The sequence below is a fragment of the Neofelis nebulosa genome, chromosome 16 (genome assembly GCF_028018385.1).
Source record: "Neofelis nebulosa isolate mNeoNeb1 chromosome 16, mNeoNeb1.pri, whole genome shotgun sequence".
Taxonomy (NCBI): Eukaryota; Metazoa; Chordata; class Mammalia; order Carnivora; family Felidae; genus Neofelis; species Neofelis nebulosa.
The window spans coordinates 65280578-65298747 of NC_080797.1; the positions used below are offsets into that span (position 1 = coordinate 65280578).

Here is an 18170-nt window from a genome sequence, read left to right on the forward strand (position 1 = left end):
AACAGAGGGTTACTGGAGGGGGTGTGGGAGGGACAATGGACTAAATGGCTAGGAGAATTAAGGAATCTACTCCTGAAAGCACGGTTGCATTAAATGCTAACTAACTTGGAAGTAAATTAAAATAGTAACTTAAATAAAAATAAAAAAATAATGTGCCCATTACATGTTATCGTAAGTAGGATTTTAAATGAAAAGTAATATATTTTTCAAAATAAAAAATTAGTGAGAAGAATGGCGTTGTTTTACATTTTTTTCTAAGTTTTTTCATACCTGGCTTAATAGAGGATAGCTCATATCTGCTTTTGCATTCATTGTGTGGTGATAAGTAATTTTGGTTGAAGTATATGAAGATGATCCATCAGCCTTATACAAATATATAATTGTAAAAGGAGGAGTATTTTAATCATATTTCCAGTTAATTGTGGATATTCCTCTTTGATACTGTAGCAAAACTTGATAAATGGTGGCTTCTTAAAGATCAGTGGCACTGTGGAATCTGATACCATATAATGAACTTTTTATCCTCTATGACATTAAAATCCATTGATTTTATCTTGCAGTTTGAAATTATCTTTTACTTATGTGTGACTTTGTCACATAATGCATTGGTTATTTGGAAAATATTAGCTCAATAAGTTATCTGAGTTATGTATATTTAACAAATGGTCAGGCACTTCATTATATGTTGTTGACACATTCTCATTATGTCTGTCTGTCTGTGTGTCTGTCTCTATCTCATCACTGGTCTCATCATAAAAGGCTTACCATAGTGGAAAGCTGTTGAGCTCACCATAACAGACACAAATTTTCCAAAATTCTTACATTTGCTTCAAAGTTCGAATATTAATACTGGTAATGAGCTCCATCAGTTGTTTTCCTTATAGGGACAGGCTCACTTCATCTGTTTTTTGAGACAGTACATGCCAAATACCCAAGTCTGAACAACCAGTTTCAGTTTATTCTTTCAAATTAAAATGGTGTTCCATGAAATGGCTAGTTCAGCTCAGATTCAAAACAATCACACAAATACTTCCTCTCAAGATAACCATTGTACTTTGAGATGCAGGAGTGCTTCATCTTGTGCTTCCCATTTCATCACACAGAATATTAAAAAGATACATACTTAAAGCTTGAGATTTAATAAAATAATTTTACTACTTTGTCAGGGATATTCTTTTATCTAGAATTTTATCTAAAATAAAATTTGTCTAGAGTTTTACTGAAAACTTTCTCTGCATATCTTAAGATGGACATATTAAAAAAATTTTTTTTAATATTTATTTTTTGAGAGAGAGAGAGAGAGAGAGAGAGAGAGACAGAAAGAGTGTGAGTGGGGCAGGGGCAGAGAGAGAGGGAGACACAGAATCTGAAGCAGGCTCCAGGCTCTGAGCTGTCAGCACAGAGTCTGATGCGGGGCTCAAACTCACGAACCGTGAGATCATGACCTGAGCCGAAGTCAGACAACCAACTGAGTCACCCAGGTGCCCCATTGGGTTTTGTTTTCTTATCCATTCTGATACCCTATGTCTTTTGATTGGAGTGTTTAGTCCATTGATATTTAGGATGAGTACTGAAAGATGAATTTAGTGCCATTGTGTTGCCTGTTGAGTTGGTGTTTCTAGTGATGTTCTCTGGTACTTTCTAGTTTTTGTTGCTTTTGGTCTTTTTGGTTTTGTTTTGTCTTTTCTCCACTCAAAGATTCCCCATTAAAATTTCTTTCAGGACTGGTTTAGTGGTCATGAACTCCTTTATTTTTTGTTTGTCTGGGAAAGTCTTTGTCTCTCCTTCTATTTTGAATGGCAGCCTTACTGGATAAAGGATTCTTGGCTGCATATTTTTCCAATTCAGCATGTTGTATATATCCTCCCACCCCTTTCTGGCCTGCCAAGTTCCTGTGGGTAGGTCTGCTGCAAATCTGATCTGTCTTCTTTTATAGGTTAAGGACTTTTTTCCCCTGCCGCTTTCGTAATTCTTTCCTTGTCTGTGTATTTTGTGAATTTGACTATGATATGCTTTGGTGATGGTTGTTTTTTGTTGAATCTAGTGAGAGTTCTCTGTGCTTCTTGGATTTTGATGTCTGTGTCGTTCCCCAGATTAAGAAAGTTTTCCACTATAATTTGCTGATAAAAACCTTCTGCCCCTTTTTCTCTTTCTTCATCTTCTGGGACTCCTATGATTCTGAATGTATTCCTTTTTAATAAGTCCCTCAGTTCTCTAAGTCTTGTATCGATATCTTTTGCTTTTGTGTCCCTCTCTTTTTTCCTGCTTCATTATTCTTCATAATTTTATCTTCTAAATTTCTTATTTGCTACTTTGCTTCATCCATACTTGCCGTTGTGGCTCCATTCAAGATCGCATCTTGGTTTTAGCATTTTTAGTTTCGTCCTGAGTAGATGTTATTTCTTTTATCTCTGCAGAAAGGGATTCTATGCTTTTTTCAACCCCAGCTAGTATTCTTATTATCGTGGTTCTAAATTCTAGTTCAAATATCTTGCTTATATCTGTGTTGATTAAGCCTCTGGCTGTCATTTCTTCCTGTTCTTTGTTTTGGCATGAATTCCTTCATTTTGTCATTTTGGAGGAAGAAAAAATAAAGTAAAAAATACAAAGTTAAATATTAAAAACCAAACAAAAAATCAAATAAAGGCAGGTAGATCCTAGGTGTGTTTTGGTATTCTTGTTGAAAGAAGCTTGCTGTAATAGAGAAAAAAGGGAAAGAAAAGAAAAAAAAAAACAAGAAAAAAATTAAAAAAATTATATACTAGAATAAAATGAAATAAAGTGAAATAGAATAAAAAATTTAAAAAATAAGTAAAAAAATAAATAAAAAAATAAAATTTTCTCTTTCTGTATCCAAGAATGAAGAAGAAAAGAAAGAAAATGAAAAAACAGAAAACAACTTAAGCAAAAACAGAAGCAAAGAAAATGAGTAAATGAACCAACAAACAGAATGAAACTGGAATGAAGTTACAACCAGTTTCCCCTAGAATTGAAACTATGAAGCCTTCTATAGTTGTTATAGTACTAAGCAGTTGTATTGACTTGTGCTTGTTTTCTAGAGGAATGTGCTTGGAGGGCACAGTTGGGCGGGGCTTGGTGTAATGGCTCTGTTCTCCACTAAGTGGTGCTTAGCTTACTGAGGTGGATCACTGTGGCATGCATGTGTGTGTGTGGGAGAGGTGGAAATGGCTTCACCTAGTCTCTCGCACAGGAAATTTGAGCTCTCACTGACCTGCAATCATCACCCCTCCTTTGTCTCTGGACTCTGTCCACCTTGCCTCTACCCTCTCCATTTCCAAGCTGTCCATCTGCCAGGCAGCACCTCTGTCCAGAGTTTTGTCTCAGATGGGGTTGTGTTTCAAAACCCCAGGCTTCAGAGTTTCCCACAGCTTGGCCCAGTGCCAACTCTATGGGGGAGGGTCTCACTGAGCAAAGGCTGGGTGCTAGTTTGCACTCAGAAAACGTTTGTGCGATGGAGCAGAGGCAGAGGTTCAGAGATTACAGCAAATTACAACATACAGCCAGTGTCAGGTTTCACCACACTCTGGCATCTTTGTGCCAGTAGCAGCAAACGTGGCTGCTCTCCAGGGTCTGCTGGGAACTTTGCCTGCGGGGAGGCTGTATGGCCTCTACCAAGTGCACTGGAAGCATGGGAACTGCTTCTCCCCATGTGGCACACAGACCCCTCAGATCCTGCTGCCTGCTCCTGGGGATTTGCCCTGATTCCTCAGTAGAGCACTGCCAGGCACTGAGCTCTGAAACTTCAGACTCTGGACTCCACTGTTTATACAATCCTGGTGGTATTGAAACCTTCTCCTTTCTTCCTGTCAATGGTTTTGGCGATAGATTTCTTGTTCAGTACCTGCAAGTGTTTTCACTCTTTCTCTCCCTTTCTCTCCTGCTACTTTTGGGGGAGTGCTTTTCTTGCACTATCCCAGTGTGCCTCATTGTCCCCCCTCTCTTTTTCTGTCCTCTCTTCATACAGCTCCCTACCCTCCATGACTTTTCTCTCCCCCAGTTCACCTCTCTGCACCTTGTATCTGCCGAGTTCTGTGGCTCAAGGTATGCAGATTGTTGTGTTAATCCGCGGATCAATTTCCTAGGTGTTCAAAATGGGTTGATGCTAATCTGGCTGTTTCAGGGACAATCAAGCTCAGGGTCTCCATGCTGCTCTGCCATTTTAATTCCTCCCCCTTAGCCATTCTAATCTCAATTTTATCTTTAGTTTTATCCCTCTTTTTTTCCTCCCAGTATAGTGTTTATTTGTGTTTCCTCTCTTCTTCCCTTGTCCACTTCATTTTTTTAAAGAACTAAACTTTTTTGATCCTATTATATTTTGTATTATTGTTTCTATTCTCAATTTCTTTATCTTCTGTTTTCCCTGCATTTATTACATTGTTCATTTGTTCCAGAATCCTAAGAGGACACATAGTTCAACAAACATGGAGCTTTCCTTTTTTCTAATATAATCACTTGAGACTGTAATAATCCCTCAAAGCTTCATGCTTGCCATGTCCTAAAAGTTTTGACATGCAATGTCTCTATTACTATTTAATAATAGATATTTTCAAATTTCCATTTTAATTTCATTTTTAACCTTGATTTAGCCAGCATTTTGCCTCCGAATATCAAAAATTTGGGATTCTCTATTTACCTTTCTGTCATTAACATCCAAACCAGCTGAGTTATGATCAGATTGTATTCCTTTATATTTGTTGAGGCTGTGTGTGCCTGTGTGTGTGTGTCTGTGTGTGGCCTAGTACCTAATAATTCCTACCACATATTCCATATGTGCCTAAGAAAAATACTCTATTTCTAATCATTGAATGTAAATGCCACATAAGTCCATATCAAGAACATCAACCACGCTGTTAAGATCCTCCATATTTTCATCATTCTTCTGTTCACCTAACCCACCTATAATCAAGAAAGGTATGCCAAGATTTTCTTCATGATGTTGATCCTACAAAATTTTCCCTGCAATTAGATCAGATTTAATTTATATATTTAGAGATTTTTTTTAAAGAAGCACACTTAAAATTGCTTTATCTTAGTGACCTAAGTAGAGGTGAGGTAAATACAAGATTTGGGGGCCTAAAGTTATACAGTGTCCCCTTCATTGCCTCAAAGTACCTCATGTCAACCTTTGGAAGGCTTTCCCTAGGAGCAGTCTTCCCAGAGCCCCATGCATGTCCTTGTTCCTCAGGCTGTAGATGAAAGGGTTCATCATGGGGGTCACCACAGCATACATCACTGTGGCTACTGAGTCCTTCATGGAGTAAGTTTGGAGGGGCTGCAGATATACCATACCAAGTGTCCCATAGAAGAGGGAGACCACAGCCAAATGTGAGGCACAGGTGGAGAAGGCTTTGTACTTGCTAGAAGCTGAGGGTATTCGGAGGATGGCTCTGACAATCCAGACATAAGACATGATCATGATCCCTAGGGGGGTGAAGAAAATGAAGCAGCCTGTAGTAATCTGCACTGTGTGAATGATCTGGGTGTTGGAGCATGCAAGCCTCAGCAGGACATACATCTCACAGAAGATGTAGTGGATCTTCCGGGAACCACAGAATGTCACTTTGGTCATGAAGAGGGTGAGGAAGAGGCCATAGAGGACAGAAAGTCCCCAACACAGGGTGAGGAGCAAAATACAGAGCCCAGGGTTCATGGCTGTGACATAGTGGAGGGGGCGGCAGATGGCCACATAGCGGTCATAGGCCATTGTAGCCAGGATGAGATTGTCCAGAGTCACCAAGGAGACCAGGAAGTAGAGCTGCGTCAGACACCCCGCATAGGAGATGGCTTTGTTCTGGGACTGAAGGTTCACCAACATCTTGGGGATTGTGTTGGTGACAAAGAAAAGGTCGGTGAAGGAGAGGTTGGCCAAGAGTAAATACATGGGAGTGTGCAAGTGGGGATCAGTGCTGATGGCCAGGATGATGAGCACATTTCCCACCACTGTGACCAGGTACATGGACAGGAACATCCAGAACAAGATCCGCTGCTCTTTAGGACTCTCCGAGAGCCCCAGGAGTAGGAACTCTGAGGTCTCACTCTGGTTGCCTCCATGCATTTCCCCAATTGTCTGCAATATTAGCACCAACAAACATTTACTAATTGAATATTGAGTAAGGACATTCAGACATTCAAAAGCAATTATTCTCTTGGCATTAAAAATAGACTAACTTTTATAATTTTTAAAAATGTGAGCAATGAAGTAACAACAAAGAAAGCGTAACATGGAAAATCTTTATGCAGCTTAGTCTTCCCAGGGACTTTTAATTTGACATACTCAATATTATAGAAGTAATGTACATGTCTTATTTTAAATCCTATCAGCTTACAATATTCTCGAAGTACTTCAAGATTACTATGTTATAGTTTTGATATTTTGTAGATTTAGAGTGATATTGAAAATAGGTGTATGCATTATAGGAAGTGGATATTGTACAATTGGACAAAAGAGGGAGATAAGGACAAAATTTGTAAGGGAAAAGAAAAATTATCATTTTTGCTGAGAGAATGATCTAGCTGGCAAACCAAAGACAATCAACTGAAGTGCCATTAGAAATAGAAAGTGGCCAATCACATAATGAATAGACCCGAAGCTAATGGTGCTCTCATAAGCATACACTGCAGTGATTAAGACTGTTGTCAGACATTGGAATTGAAGGGTAAGTGCTGCCTCCTACTAAGTGTGAAACCTCAGGCCACTTATCTGAGCTCCTTAAGACTCCAATTTCTTATTTGAAAAATGGATCAGGAATGAAGAAAATTAAGTAATAAATTGCTTAACACAGAGAGCTTGCATGCAGTGAGCTCTCAGCAAATATTGTCTATTATTATTATACGTAAACAATAATAAGGAATAATAAGGCTAAAATCTAATGTGAAATAATACCAGCTACATTATCAACAAATAGATCTGTGCATTAAAATGCTAACAATAAACAGGCATGATCTTAAAATTCTCGAGAGGTATAAAGTAAAAACTTAATAAATGGATACATATACCAGATTCCAAATGGAAAATTGAAATATTGCAAGGGAACAAAGTCTACTATTAACCTATTCAAAGTCAAAGCTCGGAGTTTTTAAAAGCTGTTTATTTTTGAGAGCGGGAACATGAGTGGGGAAGGGATAGGAAGAGAGGGGGATGGGGATCTGAAGCAGGCTCTGTGCTGACAACAGAGAGCCTGATGCAGGACTTGAACTCAAGAACTACGAGATCATGACCTGTGCTGAAGTCAGACACTTAACCTGAGCCTCCCAGGTGCCCCTAACTGGGTTTTTAAGAAATAAAAACGAATCTAAATTTCATCTAAAAATAGGCATGAAAATAAGCTAGGGAAAAGTTGAAACAGAGACTAAGTTCCTCTACCAACTATAAAGGATCATGGAAGTGTGTGGTACTGATGCTGGGCTGACAGATCAATAGCATGGGACAGAAACTTTAGAAACAGCTGAGTACATGTGGGATTAAGTGAGTTATTATCACAGGTCAAAGTTGCATTATTCCATAAATGGCATTGGGATGACTGTCAAGTTATTTTGGGGGAGAGTTAAATCAGTCAGTAAGGTTTTGTGTGTCAATTACGCTTCAATTAAAAAAAAAGAAAGGAAGGTTGAACTGAACTGTATAGAATAGTAGGCATTTAGTGCATTTGAGATGAAGGAATGGGGAAGAGTCATAAGCCCAAGAGACTAAATGAATAAATGAAGGTACAGATAAAAAGGCAGTTGTGTTGAAAATCAGTCAGTGTGTCAAAGAAAGTAGAGCTGTTTTGCAAATTCAGCCTGGAACATGATGATTCTGAAGTAGTAGCAGGACAAACAAATGTAGGTGTGGGGACAGTGAATAATCTATGAGATAAAAGTAATTTGGAGCTCTAGGTTTTAGGGGAGAGGCCAACCTGGCCTTTAGCAAATGAGTGGATGTGTTATCTCAATTAACAGAGTTGAATTCCCAGATACCCACTGTCACTGGTACAGTGGGAGGAGATTTTGAGTCACAAGTTTGAGTTCGTGTCCCAGGTTAACATATACAACTGTTTTTATCTTAAGTTTATTTATTTGAGAGAGAAAGAGCAGAACATTGGCAGAGAGAGAGAGAGGGAGAGAGGGAATCCCAAGCAGGCTCCACGCTGTCAGCGCAGAGCCCACTGCGGGGCTCGAACCCACACACGGTGAGATCATGACCTGAGCTGAAATCAAGAGTCTGACGCTTAACTGACTGAGCCATCCAGGCACCCCCAGATGACTGTTTTGTGAGCACACAACTCCCCTATACTGCATGGTTGGTTAAACAAGCGTTGAAAGCTTTATATATATATATTAAGATCTTATATTTATTCCATGAACAGCACTGTTTGTTTCTATTTCTCCATTTTATAGGTGAGATGACCAAGACTTAGAAGTTTAATGAGTTTCCCAATGTTGCTCAAGAAGTAACTCATGGAGCTGGAATTTGATGACGCTTTTCTGTCTCTAAATTCCATGCCTTAACTGCTCTGGCAGACATTAAGCAAGAGTAATGATTCTTACCTCACTGTGGGTTTAGAGAAGAACTCAAATGCTGGAGGAGAAAGAATGTTTCCAACCTCAAATCCATATGTAAATGGAGGAGCTGTTACGGGGTCACAAAGGAGTCTTATTCTTTTTTTTTTTTTTTTTTTAATTTATTTTTGCGACAGAGAGAGACAGAGCATGAACAGGGGAGGGGCAGAGAGAGAGGGAGACACAGAATCGGAAACAGGCTCCAGGCTCCGAGCCATCAGCCCAGAGCCTGACGCGGGGCTCGAACTCACGGACCGCGAGATCGTGACCTGGCTGAAGTCAGACGCTTAACCGACTGCGCCACCCAGGCGCCCCAAGGAGTCCTATTCTTAACCAGTTTTCAAGCTTTTTTTCTATCTCTTAATCCCCTAAAGTAGGAAATCCTGCTCTCAGGACAAAGAGGTCTCAGGGCCCTAGTTGCTCTTCCATTCTGTGCCTGGCTCTGCCTACCACATAGATGGGAGCAGGGAATGACCGTGCCTGCAGGGAATGACCCAGGATGTCCTAGGGAAGATCCATTTGTTGCTGGCCCCTTGGTGCAGTGTACATGGGAGAGAGAGAGAGAGAGAGAGAGAGAGAGAGAGAATGTATCATTATGGAATTCCCATACTTGGTCAGGTCAGGATCTAGAAAACAAAAGAGAGACAGAAAGATAACCAGGCTATTTCCTGGAAGACTTGAGTGCTGTGCCAATGAAGAGAGCTAGCAGGGGAAGTGATTCCTCAACCCAGAAGGTATTTGAACAGGCTGCACGATACACTAGGCTCAGTGATCATTTCGGAGCTGATGCAAACATTTAGTGGAAGTAGGTGATGGTTAAGATCTCTTCTAACTCTAAGATTCCAAACTGTAGAGTAATCATGTGGTGGTCCTTTGGCAGTTGAGTGAAAATGGGAGTAACTCTTAGCACAGGCTCTAGAGACTTTTTGTATATACAGCTTCCCGTCTTTGTTGTTTATTACCATAAAATTCACCTATGGTTCAGCATCATGAATGAGATCATTTATTCTCCCAGTACTTAAGGGAGGGTTTTAGCTAAGAGATCTGTCTAAGGTCATGGAATGGTTTGGTGACAGGATGAGGCTTTGACTAGGAATTCTAAGCCGCATGTTTGCTTTGTTAGCCTAGAACTGGGAGGAAGTAGAAAACCTGGAAACAAGAAGTCAGCACGGGGTGGGCTCTTTGCCTCTTAGGAAAGCAGAGTTTCGGTGAGAATGAGAACTGATGGACTCATTCCAGAGATCACTTCAAGTCAACCCCCACTCCCCATTCCCAAATGGCCTAAGAATAGAAAAGAACATCATGGTGACTCTGAGTGACCCCAACCCTGAGCACGTTAGCTATCACCTCTGTTTCTGCCATGGAGACAAAGGCCTCCCATCTCCTTAGACCTCATCAGAAACAACGTCCTTCCACAGCCTAATTGCCTGGATTCAGGGCCCTCTGGGATATCTGCCCCACAGGGGGGAAGGAAGAAAGCAGGGAAGAGCGCTGGGGAAAGTCACAGGACACCCAGAGGGAATAATATCTTTGCTTTCTAGCCCTCAAGGCAAGTGTCCCCCACATTTTAGTGTGCATCAGAATCACCTGTGATACTTTAAAACAAAAAGCTGCTTTTCTGGTCCCCTTCCTGGAAACTGATTCTGGTTTGAGAACCAAGTCTTTGTTAGCAATCACCTGGTGATTCTGATTATACAGAAATGCTTTTCTGAGTCTGTAAGACTCAATGGGTTCTGAACACTTGTGTGGTCAGGTGGCCTCAGAGACACAAACCCCTCTGCAGTGTAGCTCTGCAGGGAGGGGGGTGGGGAATGTAGGCGTGGTATGGAAAAGTAGTCCAACTGGATGTTGGAAAACTTCCCTCTGTTGCTCCCCAGCTGCAGGACCTTGAGGAGGGCATGCAACCTCCCTGAGCCTCTCCGTCCCACCTGTGAAGCCTTTCTTGCAGGCTTGGGAACCACGTGCGACAGAGCATGTGACAGCACTTTGTAGAGCACTGAAAAGATTGGAGGGATTGCTAATTACCTTCAAATATGAAAGGATTAGATTATATGAAGACTGTCAAAGGTTGTGAGTATATTTGTGAGATAAAAGGTAGAGAAAAGATGAGAAAGGAGAAAAGGGAGAAAGAAAGTGAGCCTGTGGTGGGTAGACCTTACCCGCTGTTCTGTGCTGCTCTGAGTTGCCTGGTTCTGCTGTCTCCAGATTCTTCCTACATAGGATGAAAATTCAAGCAGAGCATAAAGGACCCTAAGACATTGCTTTGTGGATGGGACTTGATTTCTCCTTTTGGCTAAAGGTGGGAAGCAGAAGAATTGGCCTCTGGATAAGCCGTCCATGCAAAAGAGGAGACAAAATGGCAGGCTGTGGATGCCGTGATGAGGATGGGGGATCTGAAAACTGATGGTTGGATCCTAAGATCAAATAAGGAGGGACTGGGGCGCCTGGGTGGCACAGTCGGTTAAGCGTCCGACTTCAGCCAGGTCACGATCTCGCGGTCTGTGAGTTCGAGCCCCGCGTCAGGCTCTGGGCTGATGGCTCGGAGCCTGGAGCCTGTTTCCGATTCTGTGTCTCCCTCTCTCTCTGACCCTCCCGCATTCATGCTCTGTCTCTCTCTGTCCCAAAAATAAATTAAAAAACGTTGAAAAAAAATTTTTTTCAAATAAGGAGGGACTGAACTGGGACCACATCAGGGCTATTTATCAGTTTTGGAAAGACACAGGGGAGGCAGTCCCAAGACAGTTTGTTGAGACGAACCTGGATAATTGCTCCAATGTTTATATGCAAAGATCTTGGGAAATGAATCCTGTTGACAAGGAATAAACCAACTCCACTTTAGGCAGCAATCCTAAAAGGTGCCCTAGGAGTTAGATTCATCCAGAAATAAAGAACTACACACACATGCTACAGCCTGGCTTTGAGTCATCAGAGCTCCAGAAAATCTCGAGCACTGAACTTGGATGATCCCAGATTGCTAGCGGCTCTGAGTACTAAGTCAAAAAAATTAAAAAAATCTTATTTGTAGGAAAACAATGTCAAGTAAACTTCCAACTGTTTTTGTCAATCACATTTTCAGGTACAATTTTGAGCACGAAGCCAAGGATAAGCAGACACACAAGGAAATAAGATACTGAAAGCAAGAACCAACAGCTGAAAGGCATATAGGGACTCCAGATAATAGACCAATTGGACACAGAAAGAAAAACAATGATGTTTGTGGTGTTTTGGGATATAGAACCAACCGTGAAGTGTTGGCAGGACTTTTCACAAACCGAACCAACATGAGTAACCAGCAGTCAGATAAAAAACACTTTACTAGCCCTGCAGAAATCCTGTCGTGTTTTCTTTTAGTCACTCTTCTAGTTCCTGTGAGTCAGGCAACAGACCCTGACTCCGAATAGCATGAATTAGTTTACCCATTTTTGTACTTTACTGAAGTGGAAGTACATCTTTTACACTCTCCTTTGTGTCTGCTTCTTTCGCTCAACATTGTTGTATATGGTTGTAGATTGTTCATTTGCATTGCTGTGTAGAGTTCTATTGTGTGACTGTGACATTAAAATCCATTTTACCATTGATGGGCACTTGTGGTTTCCAGTGTTTGGCTGTTAAGAATAGTGCAGCTACACATTCCTTTTAGGCATTTATTTATGTAAGGGCAATTTCTGGATGATAGGGCAGGTGCTAATTAAGTTTAGAAGACAGTGCTATACAGCTTCCTCTGGTGTTTGTAACATAGTGTTTCTATGTTCCCTCTAGCAGTGAGTTCCAGTTACTCCACATTCTTTTTTTTTTTCTAATATTTATTTATTTTGATAGAGAGAGGGCATGTGAGCAGGGGAGGGGCAGAGAGAGATAGAGAGAGAGAGAGAGAGAGAGAGAGAGGGAGGGATAGAATCACAAGCAGACTCTGTGTTGTCAAGTGCAGAGCCCAACTTGAGCTTGAATTCACAAATCATGAGATCATGACCTGAGCTGGAATCAAGAGTCTGGTGCATAACTCTCTAAGACGCCCCTGCTCCATGTTCTTCCTCCCTTTCTCCCTTTCTTTCTTTCTTTCTTTCGTGCATGCTCAAGCAAGCATGGCCTCCCCTGCAGAAAGAGAAGGAGAGAGAGAATCCCAAGCAGGCTCCGTGCTGTCAGCACAGAGCCCTATACAGGGCTTGATCCCATGAATCATGAGATCATGATCTGAGCCCAAATCAAGAGTCAGAGTCTCAACCAACTGAACCATGCAGACACCCCTGCTCTGCATTCTTAACTTGACTTGGTGTTTTCCATCCTTTTCATTGGAGTTTTTGGGTGGGTGTGTGGTGGTATTTTATTGTGGTTTTAATTTGCATGTTCCTGCTGACTGAGGAGGTTAGACTCCTTTTCATGTATTCTCCACAGGTATATTCTCTTGTGTAGATTATCTGTTCAAGTCTTGTGCCCATTTTTCCATTGGGTTGCCTGTCTCTTTTATGTTGATTGTAGGAGTTATGTATTCTGTTTAGGAGTCCTTTGTCAGGTGTGTGCAATAATATCTTTAACTTTGTGGTTGTCTTTCATTCAACTGATGGTGGGTACTGAGAAATAGGAGATTTTAATTTTAAAATACTCTATCAATTTTTATATTATAGGTAGTGTTGTTTGTATCTTACTTAAGAATCTTTGCTGATCTTTGCCACTATTCTCCTATATTTTCCTCAGCAGTGGGCAGTTGCCTGGCACCCTCTGGGGCTCGGATCTCCCCTCTCAAGGAGGGCAGCTTTCACTTTTCACATTTAAATGTGCTGTCAACGTGGACTTGATTTTCATATCAGGTGAGGGAGACATCAAGATGTGTTTTCTTCCAAAAGTTGGATATACAATTGGATATCCAATTTGTCTGGTACCACTTATTGAAATGTTGATCTTCTCCCTGCTACACCGCAGTGCAAATATCCAGAGGAACCAGTCATGTGTGATTGGAGTGTTGAAACTTTCAGTCTCATCACTGCTGTTCCCCACGCCCTACCTCTGGAGAGGGGCAGTGGGCTGGAGATTGAATCACCAATGACCAATGATTTGATCAACCATGCCTATGTAATGAGGCTTCAATAACAACCCAAAAGGATGGAGTTCAAGAACTTCCGGGTTGGTGACACATGGAGGTTTGGGGAGAGTGTGATATGCAGTGAGGGCATAGAAGCTCCATGCTCCTTCCCACATATCTTGTCCTATTCATCTGTTTCATCTGATTGCTCCTGAATAAATAACCAGTAATCTAATCAGTAAAATATTTCTCTGAGTTAAAGATACTTGAGCAAATTAACGGATCCCAAGGAGGGGATTGTTGGAACCTCCAATTTATAGCTGGTCTGTCAGAAGCATGGGTGGCAAACTTACAATTGGTGTCTGAAGTGGGGGGAAGGAAGTCTTATAGGACTGAGCCCTTAACCTGTGAGATTTGAGGTTATCTCCATGTAGATAGTCTCAAAAATGAGTTGAATTAAAGGATACCCATCCAGCTAGTATCAAAGAATTGCTTGATGGTGCTGAAAAAAAAATTGCTGTCAGAATCATAGGTTTTACAATTACCTCCTCCCTTCTGCTGCCATCACCACCACTCCTGTTCATGAACATGTGTTAATATGCTTGAGGCTTTTGTTGTGAGAGAATGAAGAAGAGATGAGAGGTAAGGAACCACAGGGACAAAGGACAGGATGGAGTTTTCCAAAGATAGAGTCTGACTTCTTGCACAGAAAAGAAATGCAGGGAAAAGGCAAGAGAGGTAGTTTTGTTTGATGCCCCAAAATCAAAAATCTCCCCAGAGCAACAGAGAGGAATCTTGTCATTTCTGTGTGCACATCGGTGGTTATGTCCAGAGGAAATGTGAGTCGGAACTGAAGTAGTGGAAGCTGTGCACAGCAGAGCATCAGGTATGGGGTGGCCTCAGCCAGGACACCAGCAGCGGGAGTGGTGCCAGTTGTTTTCTGTAAATGGTTTGCAGGCAGCAGGCTCTTTAGAGAAGTTCAGAGTTCAGAGACAATGTCTGGGTGTTTCTAGAGAACATAAGAGTCTCCACTGGGCCATAACTGGGTATATGTGGATGAGGCTGGGACTGTGGTCCTGTGTCAGGCAAGTTGAAGGATCTGATTTTGCAAACTTCCAGTATTAGTATCATTGACCTTATTTGTTGCCAAGACTTCTGTGGTTTGGTGAACATTGGGTTACATATACAATTCTTTTCTTCATCGTAGATACATGAGCTCATTCTGAGCTGGATCTATGTACTAAACACTCCTGTATCCCCCATAGGATAATGTCTTGCACATGGTGAAGGAAATTCCCAGTTTCTATTTTTTTTAATGTTTGTTTATCTATTTATTCAGAGAGAGAGAGAGAGAGACTGAGAGAGTGCACATTGTGTGCATGTGTGTAAGATTTAGGGAGGGGAAGAGAGAGAGAGAATCCCAAGAAGGTGCCACGCTGTCAGCGTGAAAGCCAACATGGGGCGCTATCTCATGAACCATGAGATCATGACCTGAGTCGAAATCAAGGATCAGCCACTTAATTGACTGGGCCACCCAGGCCCCCCTCCCAATTTCTACTTTAGTGCCCTTTCCAAAATTACCTCATGTCCACCTCTGGAAGGCTTTCCCTAGGAGCAGTCTTCCCAGAGCCCCATGCATGTCCTTGTTCCTCAGGCTGTAGATGAAAGGGTTCATCATGGGGGTCACCACAGCATACATCACTGTGGCTACTGAGTCCTTCATGGAGTAGGATTGGAGAGGCTGCAGATATACCATACAAAGCGTCCCATAGAAGAGGGAGACCACAGCCAAATGTGAAGCACAGGTGGAGAAGGCTTTGTATTTACTAGAGGCTGAGGGTATTCGGAGGATGGCTCTGACAATGTAGACATAGGACATGATCATGAATCCTAGTGGGGCAAGGAAGATGAAGGATCCTGTGGCAATCAGCATCGTGTGATTGACTTGGGTGTTAGAACACGCGAGCCTCAGCAGGACATACATCTCACAGAAGATGTAGTGGATCTTCCGGGAACCACAGAAGGTCACCCCGGTCATGAGGAGGGTGTGGGTGAGGCCATAGAGGACAGAAAGTGCCCAACACAAGGTGAGGAGCAAAACGCAGAGTCCAGGGCTCATGGCCGTGGTGTAATGGAGGGGGCGGCAGATGGCCACATAGCGGTCATATGCCATTGTGGCCAGGATGAGGTTGTCCAGGGCCACCAAGGAGACCAGGAAGTAGAGCTGCGTCAGACACCCCGCATAGGAGATGGCTTTGTTCTGGGACTGAAGGCTCACCAGCATCTTGGGGATTGTGTTGGTGACGAAGAAGAGGTCGGTGAGGGAGAGGTTGGCCAGGAAGAAGTACATGGGAGTGTGCAAGCGGGGATCAAAGCTGATGGCCAGGATGATGAGCACATTTCCCACCACTGTGACCAGGTACATGGACAGGAACATCCAGAATAGGATCCGCTGCTGCTCAGGACTCTCCGAGACCCCCAGGAGCAGGAACTCGGAGACTCCACTCTGGTTGCTTCCATGCATTTTTCCAACTGTCTGCAACATAGGCACCAACAAATGTTTACTTAATGTCCTCAGTTGAATAAGGACATTTAAATAAGCAAAATAAACTGTTTTCTTAGCATCAAAAATACCCTAGGTTAAATTTTATAACTTTTTTTTGGATTAAGAGAGAATGCAGTGGCATACGAAAGCTGTTAATAACATGGAAAATTTTCATGCAACAGTCATTCCAGCAACTTCTAATCTAGCATACTCCATACTGTAGGAATAATGTCCATGTCTTATTTTAAATCATATCATCTTACAACTTTCTTGAAGTGCTTAAGATTAGTATGGTACATTATGATATTGTATAGACTTACATGATATTTAAAACAGATGTATGCAGTAGAAGAAATTGCTGTTATACAATTGGACCAGGGCAAAAAGTAAAAATATTGGAAAGGAAATGGAAAAATTATCATTATTTGCTGATAGGATGATGTACTTGGGAAACCTAAAACAATTGACTGAAATATTAAAATGCCTCAGAAATAAAAACGAATTTGAAAACACTTCAAATCTGAGCTCTAACACTTTTATCTGTGAAACTTCCAGCAAGTTACTTGAGCTTTTTAAGTCTCCATTTCTTAATGTGAAAAGTGGGTGAGAATAAAATGAAGCAATAAAGAGCTGGCTTGCAGTAAGGACTCAACAAATATTTATTATTATTATTATTGTTGTTGGTAAGCAATAATCAGGAATAATAAGTTTAAAATATGGTGTGAAAGCGTTGCCTGGCTGGCTCAGATTGAAGAGCATGAAGCTCTTTTGTTTTTTTAAGTTTATTTACTTTGGGAGGGGAGGGGGCAGAGAGAGGGAGGAAGAGAGAGAATCTCAAGCAAGCTCTGTACTGATGTGGGGTTTGATCCCATGAACTGCGAGATCATGACCTGAGACCAAATCAAGAATTGCCACTTAATTGACTGAGCCACCCAGATGCCCTGAACATGTGACTCTTGATCTTGGGGTTGTGAGTTTGAGCTGCATGTTGGGTGTACAGATTACTTAAATTAAAAAAAAAAAAAAACCTAAAAAACAAAAAACAAAAAACGGGCACCTAGGTGCCTCAGTTGGTTGAGTGGCTCTGGATTTCAGCTCAGGTCATGATCCCAGGGTCATGGGATTGGGCCCTGTGTTGGGCTCTGCTCAGCATGGAGCCTGCTTAAGATTCTCTCTCTCTCTCTCTCTCTCTCTCTCTCTCTCTCCCTCTCTCTCTCTCTCTCTCTCAAATAAAAAAATAAAATTATATATATATATAATGTGAAACAACACAATCACATTATCAACAAACAAATCTATGCATTAAAATGTTAATATTCAGGTAGGATATTTAAATTCTTCACAGATGCATACAGCGAAAACTTAGTAAATGGCAAAACATAACAAGATTGTAATTCTACTGGATTAATCAAAATTTAAACTACTCGAAGTAAAACTTTGAACAGGGTTTTAAAGAAAACATCTATGTTTAACCTCAAAATAATTGTGAAAGCCAGCTAGAGAAACGTTGAAAAAGAGAGAACAAGGGGACTGTTTTGTTGCCATATTTAAAGGGCTATAAAACTGTGTGGTATTGGTGCTGGAATGAACAGATCAATGGAAATGGAGAGAAACTTCAGGTACAGACCAAAGAACATGTAGGATTTAGGTGATAATTACAGTAGAACTTTTATTGGGTGAAAACTTTTGTATTTATTCAGTAAGAGGCATTGAGACCACTAATCACTTTGGGGGCAATATGAAATCAATATTTTCTTTCTTACCAAACACATTTCAAGCACACCAAAGATTAAAGTAACTTAATGTGTCTTTTTTCCTTTTGAAAACCTAAAATATAAGGAATAAACATCTTAAAAATAAAAAAAAAAGAATAAAAAAGAGGACATATAAATAAGTTACACTGAATTCCACTGTGTAGACATAAATAACAATGGGGCACATTTTAATGATTGTATTATTTGAGATGTGAAGGATGAAAAAGGCCAGGCTATGAAGTCTAGATCAAACAGCGCTCTAGGGAGCTGCATGTGCAAAGCACCTGAGGGGGCC

At 41.3% G+C, this 18170-nt stretch overlaps 2 protein-coding genes across 2 annotated transcripts; both read right to left on the reverse strand.

Moving 5' to 3' along the window:
• Nucleotides 1-5134: 5134 nt before the first annotated feature.
• On the reverse strand, nucleotides 5135-6091 carry LOC131497605 (olfactory receptor 1D2-like). The gene has a single exon (XM_058703992.1). It carries the CDS (start codon nucleotides 6074-6076, stop codon nucleotides 5135-5137), a length of 942 nt encoding a protein of 313 aa, XP_058559975.1. The 5' UTR covers nucleotides 6077-6091.
• A 9062-nt stretch (nucleotides 6092-15153) lies between these two features.
• On the reverse strand, nucleotides 15154-16121 carry LOC131497604 (olfactory receptor 1D2-like). Its single transcript, XM_058703990.1, has one exon. It carries the CDS (start codon nucleotides 16119-16121, stop codon nucleotides 15159-15161), a length of 963 nt encoding a protein of 320 aa, XP_058559973.1. The 3' UTR covers nucleotides 15154-15158.
• Nucleotides 16122-18170: the final 2049 nt, after the last annotated feature.